Source organism: Lissotriton helveticus, chromosome 4_1 (genome assembly GCF_964261635.1).
Source record: "Lissotriton helveticus chromosome 4_1, aLisHel1.1, whole genome shotgun sequence".
NCBI classification, from domain to species: domain Eukaryota; kingdom Metazoa; phylum Chordata; class Amphibia; order Caudata; family Salamandridae; genus Lissotriton; species Lissotriton helveticus.
In genome coordinates this window covers 830,294,532-830,310,706 of record NC_136063.1, presented here as the reverse complement: position 1 = coordinate 830,310,706, position 16,175 = coordinate 830,294,532, and the positions used below count along the sequence as shown (strand labels likewise).

The 16,175-nt window shown below is 40.4% G+C and overlaps 1 protein-coding gene across 1 annotated transcript in view; it reads right to left on the bottom strand.

Moving 5' to 3' along the window:
- Positions 1 to 15,682, bottom strand: part of LOC144828072 (adhesion G protein-coupled receptor E3-like) — a 359,420-nt gene extending 343,738 nt beyond the window's left edge. Inside the window, exon 1 of the mRNA XM_078686209.1 lies at positions 15,259 to 15,682. Within this exon, the coding sequence (XP_078542335.1) occupies positions 15,259 to 15,682 (424 nt within the window). The remainder of the gene's footprint in view (positions 1 to 15,258) is intronic.
- Positions 15,683 to 16,175: the final 493 nt, after the last annotated feature.

The window sequence follows — 16,175 nt, the reverse complement described above, 5'->3', positions numbered from 1 at the left end:
TCTAATCCAGGGGGGTCCAGATTTCCGTCTAAACTTGAGTTTAAGGCGCTTTTCTGGGCCTGGAGAAAATCCGTTCTTGTTAACCAATCATGTGATGTTAATTTAACTGGCTCTTTTTTAGTGCACAAGGCTGCCCCTTCGTTAGAACAGTACTGGGACCTAATTACAAGTGTATTGGATCGAAAATTATACCATCAGTTTCGTATTGGCACTTTGCCCATTAACACTTTTAGAGCTAAATGGGACAAGTCTGTAGGTAACAATTGCCCCTGGTGCCTTGACCAGGAAGAAAGTGTTGGACACTTCTTCTTTGGTTGTCCTATCTATGGAGCACCAAGAAGTAAGTGGTTAAGACCGATTTGCTTGACCCTTAATTGTGGTGGCTATCAAGATGCACTCCTGAAACTTCGTACTATTAGATCTGAAACCGTAGTGGTATGTGTTGCCAAATTTTTGAAATGGGCTTGGCTGATTCGATCCAAAAAATTGGGTATCCCCGTATGTTGAAAGTTCTCAATCAGTTACACATAGTATCCTGTATGTTCTTTTAGTGCTATCTATCTATGTGCATTTAATTTGCGTCCCATCTGTCTTATTATACACAGTTGTGAAGTATTTTTTATTGTTCCTAGGAATGAAATGTGTATATTGTTATCTTACTGTAAAATGCTTTTTAATATGTATGTATGATTGTACACTGTCTTTTATGAATCTTTTATTCGAAATAAAGACTTATCGAATCGAATCGAAGAGGACCTACCAGCTTTTCTTGTAACATAAAGGCATGGAATAAAGTGACCTTCTTCATAAATGGATGTTGACACTTGTGTGATGTCCCTGCCCTACAGCTATTATATTCGAGGACAAATTGTTAGTGCCACCTGCATGGAGATGCAGCAGGACTCTAGTTTCAATTTGAAGCCAGTCCTGACACAGGAGCGGACTGTCTAAAGATGTAGAGAGACTGTGTGACCAGACGGGGATAGCATGAGGCTGCCCATCCTCACCTCCACCAGCAAGTAGTGCCAGAATAGCTGCTAAGAAGGCAGAGTCTTATGAGGATGGTTGGCAAGGATCTGGTAGAGAAGATATTAATCCAGCTGAATGGAGTTAAAACTGTGGTATGCCTTCATTGAAGAGTCCAAAGCACACGGTCTGTAATATGAGACAGCAAGAAGAAGCAGCAAGTGTGTGACATGGTCAGCAGTTTATAATAGTTCAGTGTGAGCTCTGGGTATGAAGGATACGAGCAGTAGTGTTATATATTATTATGTGAGGCATTTGATATGCTGGTGATGTTATTCTTGTGTCTCTTTGTCTTTGAATTCAGTACAGTTTGATATAAATATATATAACTTCAGTATTAGAAAAATTGATTTGAAATGCCTTTATTAGGTTTAATAATTTTCACAAAGTTAACAGTGAGTACAGGGATATTTATGCTAATGGGGCAGGCGATGATATTTAATATTACGTTTTTTTTTATTGTCACACTTGGTTATCTTAAAGTTTTTGGTCATTTACAGTTTTTGGGATATGTGCTCTGCATGATTTCTTCTTGTGTACTATTGAAGCATGTGCTGTCCGAAGGTAATGGTTGATAGGCATTTTTGGAGAGGTTTAAAATACCATTCTACATTTGAGTCGGACTTACATTATGTGCTGTGAATTGGAAGTGGAGTTTGAATGTCAGATTAGGGAAATGATATTTAGCTCACAACTCTGGGCCTTATTAGGATGTCAGTCAGAGTTTTCTCCGACTGACATCCCTGCGGTTTCGAAACCGACCGACTGAAACTGAACGCAATTACAATGTGACCGCACATGGTACAGTTGGATCACTGACATTATATCGACCACAAAAATATCGAGATACAAAAATATCGAGGTTAAAATATCGAGGGACAAAATATCGACTGCCTATCTTTTAACAGGTAAGTACTAAAATATCGACTCAAAAATATCGAGTTACAAAAATATAGACTGTCAAAATATCGTTTTTTTAAATATCTTTAAATTAAGTTAAAACTAATATAATAATAAATATATTTAATATAAACTAAGTTAACATTATTAAATAAATGTAATATTAATAAATAATTAATGTAAATAAAAAAAATAACAAAAATAATACATATATATATATATATTTATAATACATATTATTAAATAAACATATATAATATTTTTACCGTAGCATAGCAAAATGGTTAAAATTTATTGTAACAACTCTAGTGCGTTCAACAGTAGCGAAAGCGTTGGATAGCGTAGGGGTAACATTTACTATTCCCACTCCAGTGGGTGCAACAGTAGGGAAAGCGTTGGATAGCGTAGGGGTTAAAATTACTATTCCAACTCCAAAGAGTGCAACAGTAGGGAAAGCGTTGGATAGCATAGGGGTAACAATTACTATTCCCACTCCAGTGGATGCAACAGTAGGGAAATCGTTGGATAGCGTAGGGGTAAAAATTACTATTCCCACTCCAGTGGATGCAACAGTAGGGAAAGCGCTGGATAGCGTAGGGGTAAAAATTACTATTCCAACTCCAAAGAGTGCAACACTAGGGAAAGCGTTGGATAGCGTAGGGGTTAAAATTACTATTCCCACTCCAGTGGGTGCAACAATAGGGAAAGTGTTGGACAGCGTAGGGGTAAAAATTACTATTCCCACTCCAGTGGGTGCAACAGTAGGGAAAGTGCTGGATAGCGTAGGGGTAAAAATTACTATTCCCACTCCAGTGGGTGCAACAGTAGGGAAAGCGTTGGATAGCGTAGGGGTTAAAATTACTATTCCAACTCCAAAGAGTGCAACAGTAGGGAAAGCGTTGGATAGCGTAGGGGTAACAATTACTATTCCCACTCCAGTGGGTGCAACAGTAGGGAAAGCGTTGGATAGCGTAGGGGTAAAAATTACTATTCTCACTCCAGTGGGTGCAACAGTAGGGAAAGCGCTGAATAGCGTAGGGGTAAAAATTACTATTCCCACTCCAGTGGGTGCAACAGTAGGGAAAGCGTTGGATAGCGTAGGGGTTAAAATTACTATTCCCACTCCAGTGGGTGCAACAGTAGGGAAAGTGCTGGATAGCGTAGGTGTAAAAATTACTATTCCCACTCCAGTAGGTGCAACAGTAGGGAAAGCGCTGGATATCGTAGGAATTAAAATTACTATTCCCACTCCAGTGGGTGCAACAGTAGGGAAAGCACTGGATAGCGTAGGGGTAAAAATTACTATTCCCACTCCAGTGGGTGCAACAGTAGGGAAAGCGCTGGATAGCGTAGGGGTAAAAATTACTTTTCCCACTCCAGTGGGTAAAACAGTATGGAAAGCGTTGGATAGCGTAGGGGTTCAAATTACTATTCCCACTCCAGTGGGTCCAACAGTAGGGAAAGCGCTGGATAGCGTAGGGGTTAAAATTACTATTCCCACTCCTGTGGGTGCAACAGTAGGGAAAGCGCTGGATAGCGTAGGGGTTAAAATTACTATTCCCACTCCAGTGGGTGCAACAGTAGGGAAAGCGCTGGATAGCGTAGGGGTTAAAATTACTATTGCCACTCCAGTGGGTGCAACAGTAGGGAAAGCGCTGGATAGAGTAGGGGTTAAAATTACTATTCCCACTCCAGTGGGTGCAACAGTAGAGAAAGCGCTGGATAGCGTAGGGGCTAAAATTACTATTCCCACTCCAGTGAGTGCAACAGTAGAAAAAGTAAAAACTTCATAAATAAATATAATTAATATAAATATTATTACCAATTAAATTTAATTTCCAATACCAATTACTTTTATTTACCAATTACATTTTATTTAATGGACAATTATTAATTAATTAACAATTTTAATTAATTTACATAATTAATACATTTTTATTAAATTACTTCCCACCCTATCCCCCTATAAACTCACAACCCACTACAGATAATAATGTACTAAATATTAATTATTTATCAATTAAATATTTATAATTAATTAACAATTATATTTTAATTAATTACCAATTAATAATTAATTAACAATTATTATTAATTTACATTAATAGTTATTTATAATTAAATTACTTCCCACCCTATTCCCCTATAAACCCACAACCCGCTACAGAAAATAATTTACTAAAAATTAATTATTTATCAATTAATCAATTATTATTAATTACCAATTATATTTTAATTAATTACCAATTAATAATTAATTAACAATTATAATTAATTTACATAATTAATTAATTATATTTAAATTACTTCCCACCCTATTCCCCTATAAACCCACAACCCGCTACAGAAAATAATTTACTAAAAATTATTTATTGATCAATTAATCAATTATTATTACTTACCAATTATATTTTAATTAATTAACAATTAATAATTAATTTACAATTTCAATTATATTACAGATTTAATTAATTATAATTAAATTACTTCCCACCCTATTCCCCTATAAACCCACAACCCGCTACACATTTATATTACACAATTATTTAAAACTTACCTTATTTTCGATATTTTGGTTGTCTATATTCTATCTAGTCGATATTATGTCTAGTCCATATTTTTGATTCGATATTTTGGCTATTAATATCTATATTACTCGATATTTTTGTAGTCTATATTATGTCTGGTCGATATTTTGTCTAGTCTATATTTTTACCTCGATATTATGTCCAGTCGATATTTTGGAATCGATATTATGTCTGTATACCGGTGCAGTCACAGACTCCCATTTCCCTATAGGAGCTTGTGAGGCAGTCGGAAACCATCCGCAGCACAGGCTCCCATAGAGAAATGGGAGTAACTGTAAATCCCTGCACCGTGTGGCAGGCACCTCACGGGAATTTACAGCAGGGCACCATAGGTGCCCCCTTGGCCCCCAACCAGAGGCCACTGAAGAAGGGGGGCCCTGATAGGGGCCCTCAAAGTCGCTCTCCGACAGGCATTCCATGTTGGAATGCCCGACATGAAAGCCTGTCGAAAACCAACATCACAATCCTGACTGCAGAAATGCTGTCCCTTATGGGACTATAGTGATGGTCCTAACTGGCCGATGGGCTACTTGAGCCCATCGGAAGACAGCCAGAATGACCTTCCGGGGTGAATTCTGACCGCCGTAATTGTAATTCGGTGGTCGGAATTCAAACCAAGGATGTCTGTCGGAATGCCTCAGGCCTGTGGTTGGAGGCTTTTTGACCGACATCCTAATTTGGTCCTCTCTGTTGTAGATTCACATATTGATTCGTGTGAATTCAACTATAGAGTACTTTGCCTCAAGTTATGTGTATTATGGAATTAAGAGAAGAGGTGATGGGGCCATGGAGTTTGTGTGCAATTGAGGAAACAGCAGTACCTCAGCAGCTCATATTGCTAAATTTTGGAATATAGTCAAAGTAGCACTGGGAAGTAACCAGTGGAGTCCAAAATTGGGGAAGGGTAGTACACTGTTGTGTGAGGAAGCATGGGGGTATTTCCTAGTGTTTGAGACATTGGGGAAGAGTAGTGGTCGGTGTGAAGAAGCATCTGGGGAGTAACCTGTGGTGTGCGAGATTTGGAACAAGCAGAACCCAATCATGTGAGGATGCATCGAAGAAGACTCTGGGGTATGCAAAAGTGGGGAAGAGTAATACCATGTCACGTGAGGATGCATGGGGAGCACTCTATTGTGTTATAAAGTGAGTAAGAGTAGTATCCTCTCTCATGAGATGGCATGGATGAGTATTCAATAGTGTGCAAAAGAGGGAGAAGTCACTATACCCTGCCACATAATTGAATGTAGGGAAGTGTAATACCCTGTGTGTTATGGGCTCAAGCCACAAGATCCACTTGAGTGTGTTGTAGAAACTATCACCAATAGGATGTTTCAGCAGGTGGTTGGCACTGACTGCAGATCATATTATTGTGAGGTATTATTGTGTGTTTGTTTCTTGTTGTGTTTTTGTTTTACATATATGTGCCCTGGGACCAGGTGTTTTTTTGTTCAAATGGGAGGATTTGACAGTTGTGTAGTACTGGAGACATTAGTGATTGTCTTGTTTGTGCCTGTGAATGCATGAATTCAAGACAAAGTTTGAATATTATATTTCCAGAGGTTTCTGTCTACATGTACTGGAAGCTGTCTTTATTGTGTGCAACACATGTTCCATCTGATGTTTCTGCAGCTTGCCAAGAGTGTGGTGCTGGGTGCATATTCAGGTGTTTTCTTCCATCTGGTACACAGTCATGTTTCTTTGGCTAGCTACTGTGACTGGGTATTGAGGGCCTCACTTACAATATTTTGACACACAGCAAGGCAGCAAGCATTCCTGCTGCGCATCTAAATCAGGGGTCAGGAATGCTCTGTATCCACAAGATACAGCGCATTCCTTCCTTCTTTCTATGCATGCTGAAGAATGCAGAATACATAGAAAGAGGAAAAAACGAGGAGAAATAAATGTATTTCTCCTGTTGTGACGCATTCCCAGGTTCACTAAATGTTGTAAATCTGGGAATGTGGCAAGTTCCATGCATGTTGCGTGGGAACACCCACAGCAGCACCTATGGAACTCCCCTTTCACGCAGAGTTATGCGTGAAAGGGAAAGGGAAACATATTGACAAGGCCATGAAAAGTCATGCAGGGTGACTTTACATGGCCTTGTAAATATAGAGAAGCCATTGCGCTGCAGGCATATAAAAAACAAGGAGGTATTCGAGAGTACTCCTACGATGCAAAACCTACTCTAAGTGTACCTAGGGCATTGTGATAATGTTGTGCGAAGCTAGATGTGTAAACAAGTTTAGTTTTGGGGAAACTAATCCAGCATTGTTGTGCACGCAAATATGTGCAAAAGGTCACAGCTGAAATGTTATTGTGAGGACATTGTAAGAAATAAGCTGCTTCGCTACACAGGACTAACTTTCGAATATAACAGATGGAGAAAGTATTGAGCTTGTCTTGTTGCCTTTGAGTTATTGTTGTTTTGGTGTCATGTATGCCATTTGTGTAAAGAGTTTTGAGTCTGGTGTCTGGTTTGTACTGGGTGCTTTCTCTATGTATGTATGGGCTGAGTGGGCATTCACTAGAATGTTGAGAGCAGATGCTGTGAGAATGTGATGAATCAAAGAATGATGAGTTTGAATGAAGCATGGGAGTTGATTAAGGATGGAGAAGAAATACGGCCATAATAAGACCTACTTGCTGTGACTATAACCTAAGGGCCTAACATTCAATAAAGAACTTACTGCCTACCAAAATAGTTCCTGACACTTGTTTGTTGACCCTACCCTCCAACTACAACACATACATCACTGTTTAACTAAGAGTCTAACAAAAGTTTTACAAATGATGCTTTATTAGGCGGTCCCTGTCTTCTCCTCACCCTCCAAAACCTCCAATCTCTAAAAATCTGCTTTCTGATTCATGTGGGTATTAATTGGGCATAGAGCTCCAACAACTGTTTGAATAATATCTGTAACCTGCCCTGCGCAGCTTTATTTGGTGAGTTTTGAGAATGGTGGTGCATAATACTAGCACTGGACTCCAGTGAGTGGGTGAAGTGAGGGGGGGGGTATTCTTCCTCTGAGAACATTTTGAACAGCATTGGGGCAAACAAGTGTATTTGTGATTCATTGTGTGCCCAACCTATGAATTCTAACAGCCCACATGAGTTTATTTTTTTTATTTAGAAGGTTTTATATAGTGCGGACAAGATCATTACGGATATCACAGCGCTTTCCAATACAAAACGCAAGTTATACATAACAGTAAATGCAAGAAAAGTCACGAATAGTATAAACAAATTATAAAGGAAATAATATGCAGGAGAGATCACGCCTGACATGAGACCATTATTTCAATATGTGCCGTGTGTGTCCCTTGTGTCAATAATTATCTCCATTGTGCCAGGAATACACTTTGGCATGATTATGACTAAAACAACATGAAATGCCAGTGTCTGAATTTTTACATTGATGCAGTCAATATACCTTAGCTAACCCATGTCAAAAGTTACATCAATAATCTTTTGCAGGGTTGCCTGTTCCCTGACCAAACACCATAGTTTGACTTCCATTACGCCAAAAGTTACCTCCAATATACCATCAATAACATTTTGCTAGTAGTATCCCATTCACCCCAATTACCTCAAATATGTCAGGTCTGGCAGTTTGCCAAGGTTACACCAAAGACCAAGAATTACCTCCAATATGCAAGCACCAGCATTTTGCCACTGCTGTCTCTTATGTTAGTGTGCCAACACCAGCATTTTGCCATGGATGCGCCATATTCCAAGAAAAGGCTACAATATTCCAGCTTCAACATTTTGCAATGAGTGCCCTGTGGCCCACGAATAACCTTCAATATGTCAGATCCAGCATTTTGCCTTCGGGACCCAATATGACAAAATTACCCCCACTATGTTAGCACCAACGTTTTGTTACTGATAACCCCAGGTCAAGAATAACCTCTAGAGTACCAGCACCAGCATGTCACCAGGGGTACTGCATATACCAAGAATTACCTCAGGAATGCCAATTCTAGCATGTTGCTCTGAGTCCCCTCAATGCCAATAATTAACTTCAGTATGCCATGATTGCAAGCGTAACACCTGCAGAAACAAACTCACTCAGCTTTCTCACCTTTACTCACTTACTCACATTCATTCAATCTCACTCATTCACTCTCTCACTCACTTGGTCACAGTTCTACTCTTAGTCACTCTCAATCTGACAGTCTCTCTCATTCTCACTCAGTCTCACTATGTTTCAATAATTTCCTACAAATTTTCATTAATTCTTACTTCCTATAGATCACTCTAACTTACTTTCACTCAAGGCCTCACCTCCCTTACATACACTCACTCATACCTATTCTTTCTCACACTCACTCACTCTCTCATACACTTGCTTGCTCTCTTTCAGTCTATTACTCTGACTTGCACTTGCTTTTACTCTCACTCACTCTCCATTTCATTCTCTCAGACTAACACCTTCTCACTCACAGTTTCATTGACCCTCAATTGTCCTCACTCATGTCCTTGCTGCTCACTTTGACTCACACATGCTCACTCTCATTCATTTTCAAATCTATCACTCAGTAATTCACACTCATTCGCTCTCACACTCATTCAGTCCATCACACTCATTCAATCTCACTCACTCTGTCACACTTACTCACCTACTTGGACTCCTCTTACTCTCAGTCACTCTCAATCTCACAGCCTCACATTCTCATTCAAAAAGACTCCCTCATGTTCACTCAGTTTGAGTCACTCTTTCTCATTCTCACTCGAATCCCTGACACCCACTTTCACTCACTCATTTTCAATCACATTCACTGAGATAGCCACACATGTCTGTTCACACACTTGTACTTGAACATGCTGTCTCTTTCACACATGTGCATTCATGCAGTAATCTTGCATGCACACATACATTTAACAGATTCTTTCTTGTTCAAAGCAGCACGCAGCGGGGGTGGCCACTATGCGGCAGGTCGGGTGCAGGGTCTAGCCACAGGCGAGGCCCTGTAACTAACTATCAGTGCACACAGCCAGAGGACAGGGCAGTGGGGGTTGGACACTCCTCGAGAAGTTGTACAGGACGATTGGCTACCTGGCATGGGCATGTGCTCAAATTACAATAAGAAGGAATAACAGACATTGACAGAAATAACAAAGGATGAAATGACATTATAGTTAGGTATTCAACTAAGGTAAGAATTAAAGATAAAAAAATTGAAAAACACTGAAATCCACTGGTTGTATTTTAGCGAACTAAAAATACCATATACCCCCACCATGCACTACTCATGACCTCGTAAATTACATCACTCATGACTTGTTAAATTACATTTATATATTTTTTTATTCTTTTTATTAGGACAAACAATAAACAATACAGATATACAGGCATTACATGTTTGGGCATCGTTAGCATATCACTACATTTCTTTACAATTATTTGGTCGACAATATTTATGAGGGCCCCCCCCCACCTACATCTCCATGTCCTCCGAGGAGGTGTGATCTGGTAGCTTGGGCAGAGCACGTATCTCCTCTGTAAGAGTTCCACTTACTTCATACTTGCATCCATTTTTTTGGGCATCCCCTTGAGATATACACTGTTTTCTCTCGGAACATACACCAGTCCATATCTTTCACCCATTCCCTTATTGTTGGCGTCTCCGGTGCTCTCCACTTTCTTGCAATGTTTATTGTTGCTACAATTCCCCCTAGGGTCACCCATGACTTCTCCTTAGTTCCAATATTTGAAGGGTCCCAAATATTCAAAAGGCATAATTTTGGATTCAGTTCGTTCTAGGTGAGTTCCCAGTACTTCCCCCATGCATTTGAGGACTGCTTCCCAGTATGCTACTATCAGTGGGCTTTCCCACAATATATGTAGGAACGTACCCTCTTGACTGCAGTTACGTCTACAATTAGCATCCTCCTTATTATCCATCTTAACCTTTTCTGTGCGACCGCGATTCCCCCTCCGGTGCTGGGCCCTAATAGAAACGGGCGTGGTCATGACAGAACGGTTCCGTCATGAGCACAGCTCAACCGTAGCTCATGACGGAACTGTTCCGTCATGAGCATGGAAGGGGTTAACTAACGTGTGCCCTGTAGAGCATTTCTATGCAGCACTTTCAATTTCACTAGCCTCAGCTTTGACAAAATCGCCACCTCTCTGGGTGACATTAAGGCCTCACGCCACTCCTACTCATATAAATCATGTAATTCTTGTTCTCATTTTGTCCGGAGCTGGTGAAGTGGATCCGGGGAGTTATTAATCAGTTTGGAATTAGTCAGCGAGAGTACCTTGCATGGCAGGTATCCATCTAAAAGCTGATCCTAAAGAGGCAAGGCCTCTGGGATCGAACCCTCCCAGGGCAATACCGCTTTTTATACATGTCACACCTGCAAATACCTGAATCTCTCACTCTCTGCCAGCTCATACTCTCGTTGTAACATCTCAAAGGTTGCTACCTCTCTCTTTTCCCACAGATTCCCCAAATGCAATATCCCAATAGTGTCCCTCTCAGCAAAGCCTTTCATTTTCCAAAGGGATCCGAGCTGTTCAGCATCCCACAGTGGGGTGGCGAGTGTTACAGTCTTTGCCCATCCCATACTTTTCTGTGCTATGTGCCATGCCTGTACTGCATGTTAAGTAGGTTCTGTCAGTCCTATTTTGGACAGGTTAGAATACAAGGCTCTCATGTAGTTACTACCTGGCAATAGCCACCTGTCCATCGCATATCCGGGGTCATCATAGGGCTTATAGACCCAATGATTAATGAAGGATAACTTAGCCGCCCAACAATACTTTTCGATGTCAGGTAGCCCAATACCTAGTGTGAAGAAAATCCCAGGACGTCTAATGTACACTGTGAACAATCGGGATAGATCAGTAATCAAGCAGGGAAATCACGAGTTTTGACAAAATCTATATAAAATATATATTTTTAATGAATATTTGTTTAAAAACACCATATAAAATAAGACCATAAGGTCAAACCATTTAATAAGGGTAAAAAATATAGAACAATAACGTACAATTCTAATAATCAAACAACATAAAAGTCATAATTAATACAAAAAATCGGTAAAATGAGTGTAATATCTCAATGAAGTAAACAATCCCGATACTAGACAGGCGCCATTTTGGATTGGGACGAGTAAAGTATGTTTACCTCCCTAGTAGTCCTTCGTTTAGGTTTACGGAGACTAGCAACGACGCTGCAATTTGCGCGCCAAAGAATAGGGTTTAAATAGGATCCCAATTATCAGGCGGCTATCCTTGTTTTCCGTGGAGGTCGGGTCCCCACAACACGAGCATAGGAGCAGCACCATCCTGCTGTCCGCCCAGTATCTATTTTTTTAAGGTAAGGAATACGTCGCGTCGGGCTCTTTGGGCTCTGTGAGATCGTTCTTATTTAACCCCAATTCAGATTAAAATATAATATGACCGTCTCCCAACTGTTACTCCCCCCACAGAGACGGCTGATCTGTTTTATGTGTGGAGGTTGGATCCCCACGAAACGACCGTTGGAACAGCACCATCCTGCTGCCCGCGTGTTGTTCATAGTTTTAAGGTAAGAATTGAGGGCATTTGGGCTCTGTGAGACCGTTCTCATTTAACCACAATTCAGATTAAACATAATATGACCGTCTCCCAACCGTCACTCCCCTCACAGAGACGGCTGATCTGTTTTATGTGTGGAGGTTGGATCCTCACGAAACGACCGTTGGAACAGCACCACCCTGCTGCCCGCGTGTTGTTCATAGTTTCAAGGTAAGAATTGAGGGCAATCTGAGACTACTATTACTCTATCCCCCTAGTTGTTGTGACGGACAAAGATGTTAACCTTACTGATCCCCAATCATATATATTTTCATAGAGACGGCTGAGCAATTTTATATGAGGAAGTAGGACCCTTACATCTTGAACGCTGGAACAGCATTACTTTGCTGTCTGTCCATTGTTTCACTGATTAAGGTAAGAATTTAGGCATATCGGGCACTCTAAATATTCCCCTCAATTTTATGCTTAACAAAGATTGTAGTTTTAAACAGGAATAACCCGCATTCATGATTCTATCTGCAGAAATCATTTTTTTCTGTTCTCGAGTGTACCAATATCGAGCAAAATCTTCTGTATTACAATTCTGGTGCATCGCATCAAAAATTCTAAAGGTAATCTAAACACTCAGCATCGTTTAAAGCCAAATAGGTTTCATTATCAGATAAAGTCCTTATGACCTATCCCAACTATAGTATTTATCAATTTCATGTAGTAAAATAAATAAAGTTGGCTTTTGTTGACACACCACTATTCTTTGTCTCACCAGTATCACCGTGACCATCGCTTTTATAATCGTCCTTTTTGCGCTACGTACATCGCCTACTTCCCTGAAAATACGAAGGTACTTATATGACGCACTACTATGTAACTATAGAACTGCATTAGGGTTTGAGTAATACGCCCCATCGACGATGGATATAGATGTAAACTTGAATGGTTTTACACACTCTTCCCCTTATATATACATACATATATTTCTTTTATAATTGCCTGCAGTAACGTCTCTACTAGTTAGATGATTATATTTGAAAACCAGATTAAACTTCAGGAGGTTTGGCATTTGTTCACTCTGGTACTAACCGCCCTGCACTAATGTGGAGATCAAGTAATTATATTTTCTTGATAATCTATAAGAATAGCCAGTAACTTCCGATGCCATCTACTGCAGGCTGGATTAGTATAGGACTTTCCACATGTCTTGCACAGTTTGTTTGACCCATCCAGTGGCAGATCTAAATAATTATATCCTAGGTGTTGCCTTACTTAAATTATGTCTCCTCTTATATCATCAGGAATATCCTCTACTTGAAACTAAATTTATACCATCCAATCTACGAAGGTGTCACCTTCTAATGGTGTTACTGCGTGGATAGAGCGTCCAATGTTTGTAAGTAATCTTGCATATGTTGTAAATATATTTTGATGTTCACAATCAGTATGATGAATCAATCTGTTTCATATGGACAACCTCCACCATTGGGGTACAATAATGTAATGTTTAGAATATAGCTAAAAAATATCAATGTATGAAGAAGCTTTTAGCTATATGTTCTTTTAGGAATAAGGTTGAGACCTCATAAGAGGTATCAATCCATGATCAGTTTTAGTAAGTTGAGTACTGTACAATCGATTGATATCTTTCGGTTATTATTGCCACTGAGTGAACAAATTGTTATGGAGGGTCAGTATGATAAAAAGGAATGTTATGTTTTGATATGTTAATATATGGATTGTGTTTTAATAGACATTTTTTCTTTCTTATATATGTATTTTCAGGATTTATTCTATGTCTCCTGAAGAAGGCGGGTTACTGCCGAAACGCGCGTCGAGTTCTTATGCTCTTTTTTTAATATTTGACGTACTATATGCTTTTTGTCCATTTTTTGTATTAATTATGACTTTTATGTTGTTTGATTATTAGAATTGTACGTTATTGTTCTATATTTTTTACCCTTATTAAATGGTTTGACCTTATGGTCTTATTTTATATGGTGTTTTTAAACAAATATTCATTAAAAATATATATTTTATATAGATTTTGTCAAAACTCGTGATTTCCCTGCTTGATTACTGATCTATCCCGATTGTTCACAGTGTACATTAGACGTCCTGGGATTTTCTTCACACTAGTTGTTACCCTGCCCTAGGAGTCTATACACTTCCCAGGGGGTCCTTGTTATCTTCACTTAGGTAGCCCAATACCCCCATCATGCCAGTTCTGTACCAATTTTGAGACTGCAATTTGTGGCGGGCTGTTACCCCAGAGTAGCTCTCTCTGTGTGCTCTTCACCACCTTGAAATAGGCCGCTGTTACCATATCTGGTGCGTTATGTAGGTTATACAAGAAACGAGGCAGCAACATCATCTTGAATAATGCTGATCTGCCCAAAAGGGAAAGCGGCAACACCTTCCAATGTTTTGACATCACGCCTCAGCCGCTGTAACGGTGGTAGCAAGTTGGCAGTGTAGAACAATTTAGGATCCTTGGTGATGTACAACCCCAAGTATTTAAAGCCATCCTCAGCAATCTCCACAGGACAGCCCCTGGGAAGAGAGGGGGAGTTTCCATGTAATACGAACAACACCAACATTGTCCAGTTTATTGCGTACACTGAATAGGTGCCAAAAGTTGTGAAAATATTGAGGACCCAATGCAATGACCTAGTTGGCAGAGCCAGATACAGTAAAATATCGTTCGCATGAAGGGAAATGCAATCCTCCCATCCCTCCACCCATTGCAGCCCGCAAATTACCGGATCTTTTCGGATCTAACAAGCCAAAGGCTCTAACGTTAGTGCAAACAGCAGTGGGGATAAGGGACACCCCTGCAACGTCCCTCTGTAAAGTTGGAAAACCGTAGATTTTTTAATATTGACCACGACTTAGGCAAGTGGTGCTTAGTATAGAAGCAGAACCTAGCCTGTGTATCTAGGGCCGAAGCCCAATCTCCTCAATACTGCAAATAAGTACAGCCATTCTATGGTGTCAAAAGCCAAGGTGGCATCGAGTGACACCACCACTGCATCCTCCCTCAGTGTCCCTCCCATCCCCATGACCCCATTCAGTGGGCTCAGATTTAGTGAAGTTTTTCTAGCTAGCATAAAGGCGGACTGGTACGGAAATCACACACACCAATCTGGCTGCGAAGAGCGTGGCTAGTATTTTGACTTCTGCATTTAGCAGGGAGATAGGCCTGTAGTAAGAACATTTACTCCTGGGTTTCCCTTCTTTATGAATGACCACCAGCATGGCTATTCTCTGATCCTGCAGGAGGCATCTCTTCTCTAAACTCTCCTTATACATAGACTTGAGGTATGGGGCGATCCTATCTGGCTTCAATTTGTATCGTTCAATGGGAAGCCCATTTGGGCCCATTGCCTTTCCCAACTGGAGTGTTCGGATAGTCTGTGCTATTTCTTCTTGGTAGAGGTCACTGTCTAGGAAGACTTTGTCCTCCTCTGTTAATTGTGGTAATTGCATTTCCGACAACAAGTCGGTCACCTCGCTTTCCTGTCTAGTGGATTTGGACCTGTATAGGTTCTCATAGCATATTGCAAATTTGTTAGCAATGTCTTGGGGACTTCTAAGGATGCCACCTGTACTCTCTCCCAGCTCCATCACCAGCCGACTCACCATTTCCCTCTTATCGAGCCATGCAAACAATTTCCCGGCTTTGTCCCCTAACTAGTAAACACGGCCCAGTTTATGCCTATCTAACTCTTTTGCGATTTCCCTAGCTTCCTCCCTGTATTCGTTTTCTTAAGAGTATGTGTGGGTTCCTGTCCCCCCACTGATGGCTTTACTCTCCAGCTGTGATATCTCCAGTTCTAAACTGAGACTGAGCAGCTTTGCGTTCTTTTCCTTCCTTCCTAGCCCCTGCCACTTGTGCCACTGCCTGCCCCCTTATGACTGTCTTGAAGCCCTCCTAGAAGGTACCTGCATGGTCTACTGTTCCTTCATTCTCCTTAAAGTAGTAATCTATTTCTTTAGTGATTTTTTGTCTAATTACCGGATTGCGCAGGTGCCATGGGTTTATGGATGCTACACAGGTAGTACTACTGTAGTGCATCGCAAACTGCACCCATACTGAGGAATGATCCGATATCCCTTTCACTAGGTGCTTGATCTG